Here is a 5,000-nt window from a genome sequence, read left to right as displayed (position 1 = left end):
AGCACGAACTAGATCACTGTGTTACAGTTTTCTGACTACTAAACGTACATGACCCGTTTTCGGAGAATGTCTTATCTTATATAGCGCGCCGCAGATCAGCGTGTGCTTAGCCGCGCTGGCCAGATCAAAGGGCTTCTCCGAGTGCTTCCAGCATCGGTAGCTCTTTTAGCCCCAGCTAATGCACCTTCATTAGGGGGCTCCAGTGCAAGCCACAGCTGATTCCTACATCAAATGGATTGGCTGATAGCAGCATTAGAGTGCAGCGCTGGAAAAGATAGTGAAGGATCCTGACAACAGCCGTGTGTTCTTCTATAGGCATCAGTTTCACCCTACAGTACATACATAACAGATCATCAAATCCCTCACTCCTTCAGTTTATTTGGCTCTGTGTCTCTAGGAGATTAATGTACAGGGAAGCACAAGCCATACAAATGAAAGGCCCTTTAGTAAGACAATTCCGATTTTTAATGGTCTTGAAGAGCTGTCAATGTTTGCGCTTGTTTTATGTTTTGTGGTGTACTGTGTTCAATTGGGATGAGGCCAGTGGCTCACTGGTTTACATTTGTTTGTGTGTGTGTGTGTGTGTGTGTGTGTGTGTGTGTGTGTGTGTGTGTGTGTGTGTGTGTGTGTGTGTGTGTGTGTGTGTGTGTGTGTGTGTGTGTGTGTGTGTGTGTGTCCCTGATTGCATGCATGTGTGTGTGTGTGTGCGTGTGTGTGTGCGTGTGTGCACATGTGTGTGTAGTAGGGTGCCTACCTGGTGGCAGATCTCGTGCACGACCACCATGGTCAGCTCCATCTGGTAGGAGAAGGACGATATCTCGGGGTCCAGCAGGATCTTCTGCTCCACGAACACACTGAGCCCCCAGTTCTCCATGGCAGCGTACGGGTGCTTTGGGACAGCCAGCAGATCTGCACAACACAAAACAAGAACAAGCCTCCATGAACAGATGCACAACAACCAGAAACGACCAAGTCAAGAACGTCATTAACCCTCAACAAAGAAAGGGTTGTTTCACACATGTAATTGCATGTGTTCTTGTAACAGACAGTTTCATTCAAAGCAACTTTACACACACTTAAAAACACATCATGATCAGCATAATGTGCTTGCAGTGAAACACACACACATTGTTCCAGGGCTGTTAGTGTCTAGCTGTTCAAGTGCAGCTCCAGGAACATTTTGTATGGACAGCCAATGTCTATCCTCTGGTATTTAAAAAATTGAAGCTCTTTTACTATTTTATACCTTTTAAAGAGGGCAATTAGGAGGGACATTTTCAATCTGAGCCCAGAGAAGCAAGACGCCTTTTGACAGCTGCTAAGTCACCTATGGAAGACCGCCCTTCGAAGACAGGAATGGTGAGAAGCTACATTATTTATGAAATTCAAATGAAATGGGAATTTCAATTGTCTCGACAGCCACGGGGAAGAAGCCCATGACTTTGGAGCTCAGGAGTGCCTTAAAGAGGAGAGCACAGCTGACTCCACACACACACACACACAAGGACGTATCACACACACACACACACACACACACACAGACACACACACACACACACACACACACACACGCACACACACACACACACACACGTGCGCGCAGGTGTCAGGTTGATTGGCACAGCTATCTCGCTGAAACGCTCCAGCTCTTCTGTCAAGGTTACGGCCAGATGACAGACCTGATCCATCAAGCCCGGCAAAAGACTTTCTTCTGCTTCTTTTCTTAACCACACAAAACACTGAAAATATGAGGTGAAAGTCCAACACGAAATAAGAAGAAGAACTAACCCTGAGTCTCCGAGCATTAAACTCTCAAATGCAGATGGCTGACAGGGCTGTGCATGTCTCTGTGTCTGTCAATGACACTGGCAAAGACAGGCACCGTCTGCCGTACAGACTGCTTCAGTAGTGCAGCTGTGTGTGTGTGTGTGTGTGTGTGTGTGTGTGTGTGTGTGTGTGTGTTACGGTGCTATCTGTAGGCTTCAAGTTGTCTTGAACCCACCATTACATTCACGAAGGCACTCTGCCATTAACTTGCTTTGTATCAAAGATCCTTAAAAAACCCTTTTCAACCGTCTCTATTTGTATTTAATACCATGTCACACAAAGTACAAAGTAGCATTACAAGAGGGATGGCCCAGCGCGGGCTGGTTTGCATGCTAATTGAAGTGGATATCTACAGTAGCAAACACAGAACAAAGCCATTTCTGACATTTGTGATTAATATATCTTTTGGTAACACTTTATTTGAAGGGGTCTACATAAGGGTGTCATGTAAGCGTCATAAGAATGACATGACACATGTCATGCACATTAATGACACATTATTGACGTTTATGACTGTTGTCATAATGTGTCATTCGGTTTTTGTTATGTCAAGTTGACATTGTTTGGGCGTCATCATTATGACAACTTGACATTAGGCAAGATGACATTATTTGACGGCATCTTTGTCATTACAACTTGACATTAGGCAAGAAAATTTAATCCGTTTACAATATTGTCATGACAACTTGACATATAACTGTGTTTGGCCTGACTTATTTTCTAAGTTTTTTAAGTGATGAGCCTGAATAATTGGCTGTCATGACACCATTATGAATTGGTCATGAATACTTTTCTTGACCTCAACTACAGTGGTACAGTTTTGATTTGTCATTAAGCTGTCACAAAGAACTATTACTGACCAAAATAGTTTTCTGACAGTGTCATGAATACTTACCTTTGACCTCAAGTACAGTGAACCATCTGAGATGTTTCCTGAACATGTCATGAAGTGTCATTACACTGTCATGTAGGTTTTCATGGACATTTTACATTTCTTGAACATTGAGTCTAATTTCAAGTATAATAACAACAAACACCATAGTCAAGTTATGACTTCAAAGAGTTTATTTCAGCAATGAATCTTGCAAAACCAAAATACATTGTAGCGCCTCGTTGCCATGGGTAGCTATCCTGAGTTCTTTAAAATATTAAATAAACAAATTAATCCGAGTGTTCATTCATCACCTCTATGTGAAATACAACCACTTAGCTTAGTGATCCCACAATTATATGCAAATTCTATTTACTCTTATTTACACATTCATCACACATGCATTACACTCAATCTTCAATAGTTTTCAATAGGCTAACTTTCAGTTTCAGGTATCAAATGTAATACAACCAACATCCAAGCAAACAATGGTTTTCACTTTAATTGAAATAAAATACCAAACCCTATACTTTGGCCGGCAGTTATTAAGTAAATAAATAAGAAATGAGTAGCCTACTGTAGGCTACCCAACCAGTTGTCAGAGTTCATGATGTGGCAGGCCTGTAACGTTGCTAGTGTGCGTTGAAGCCTAAAAACCAAAACGGCTCTTTCACGCCACTCCAGCACATAGCTCCAGTAGCACAACAAAGAAAACTCAGGTGTAGGCTAGATGTAATGGATGGACCAGATGGACAGACGTCTTCAGCGAGGCTCGTGGAGGTTCCGAGGATAAGTGGCCGTGCAGGCTATCTCACGCAAAGTCATTGACAAGTGGCATCGTGCTAGCAGCTAGCTAGGTCTTGCTGACTAGTGAAGGCTTTATACTCGTGGGAAATTCTCGTCTCGAAGTTTTCACTTCCAACACAACTTCACCGTCTAGCAGTAATGTTTAAGTACTGTAAGCGTTTTACCCACTTAACACAAAGGCTATATTTGTGTTAGGCTGCAGTAAACCTTTCCCGCTCAGCAGTCGTTCTCTCTTCTTCTCCCTGGTGTTGTTTCTTATTTCCTGATTACCCTTGACCTCTAGCTCAACTCTCATTGGCTCAAATAATACAAATGTAACATAAACTACACATTTCTATCTTTTTCACTTTTAGAATCAAAACATAATATCTTGACAACATTTCAGTAACTAGGAAATTGTAAACAAATTCATCTCTAGCCTACTGGAAACGTTGACTCTTGTGCACACAAGTCATGTTTATTCAATTTCATGGTTATGCATTGTTTTATATATTTTGTTTATAATTTCCTAGTTACTGAAATGTTGTCAAGATATTATGTTTTGATTCTAAAAGTGAAAAGGATAGAAATGTGTAGTTTATGTTACAGTTGTATTATTTGAGCCAATGAGAATTGACCTAGAGGTCAAGGGTAGCCTAATCAGGAAATAAGAAACAACAGCAGGGAGAAGAAGAGAGAACGACTGCTTAGCGGGAAAGGTTTACTGCAGCCTAACACAAATATAGCCTTTGTGTTTAGTGGGTAAAACGCTTACTTAAACATTACTGCTAGACGGTGAAGTTATGTTGGAAGTGAAACCTTCGAGACGAGAATTTCCCACAAGTTTAAAGCCTTCAGCTAGTCAGCAAGACCTAGCTAGCTGCTAGCACGATGCCACTGACTTTGCGTGAGATAGCCTGCATGGCCACGTATCCTCGGAACCTCCACGAGCCTCGCTGAAGACGTCTGTCCATCTGGTCCATCCATTACATAGTACACGCTGAGTTTTCTTTGTTGCGCTGCTGGAGTGGCGTGAAAGAGCTGTTTTGGTTTTAGGCTTCAACGCACACTAGCAACGTTACAGGCCTGCCACACGAACTCTGACAACTGGTTGGGTATAGCCTACTCATTTTTTATTTATTTACTTAATAACTGCCGGCCATAGTATAGGGTTTGGTATTTTATTTTAATTAAAGAGAAAACCATGTTTTGCTTGGATGTTGGTTGTATTACATTTGATACCTGAAACTGAAAGTTAGCCTATTGAAAACTATTGAAGATTGAGTGTAATGCATGTGTGATGAATGTGTACATTAGAATTTGCATATAATTGTGGGATCACTAAGCTAAGGGTGTTTTTTTTTTTTTTTTTAAGAACTCAGGATAGCTACCCATGGCAACGAGGCACTACAATGTATATGTTTTGCAAAATTCATTGCTGAAATAAACTCTTTGAAGTCATGACTTGACTATGGTGTTTGTTGTTATTATAGCCTACTTGAAATTAGACTCAATG

The 5,000-nt window shown here is 41.4% G+C and overlaps 1 protein-coding gene across 1 annotated transcript in view; it reads right to left on the bottom strand.

Moving 5' to 3' along the window:
- LOC134071753 (thyrotropin-releasing hormone-degrading ectoenzyme-like) overlaps positions 1-5,000 on the bottom strand; it is a 148,141-nt gene that overhangs the window by 80,356 nt on the left and 62,785 nt on the right. Inside the window, exon 4 of the mRNA XM_062528591.1 lies at positions 755-909. Coding sequence (XP_062384575.1) covers positions 755-909 — 155 coding nt within the window. The remainder of the gene's footprint in view (positions 1-754; positions 910-5,000) is intronic.

This window comes from Sardina pilchardus, chromosome 23 (genome assembly GCF_963854185.1).
Source record: "Sardina pilchardus chromosome 23, fSarPil1.1, whole genome shotgun sequence".
NCBI classification, from domain to species: Eukaryota; Metazoa; Chordata; class Actinopteri; order Clupeiformes; family Clupeidae; genus Sardina; species Sardina pilchardus.
This window is presented reverse-complemented; position numbering and strand designations above follow the sequence as displayed.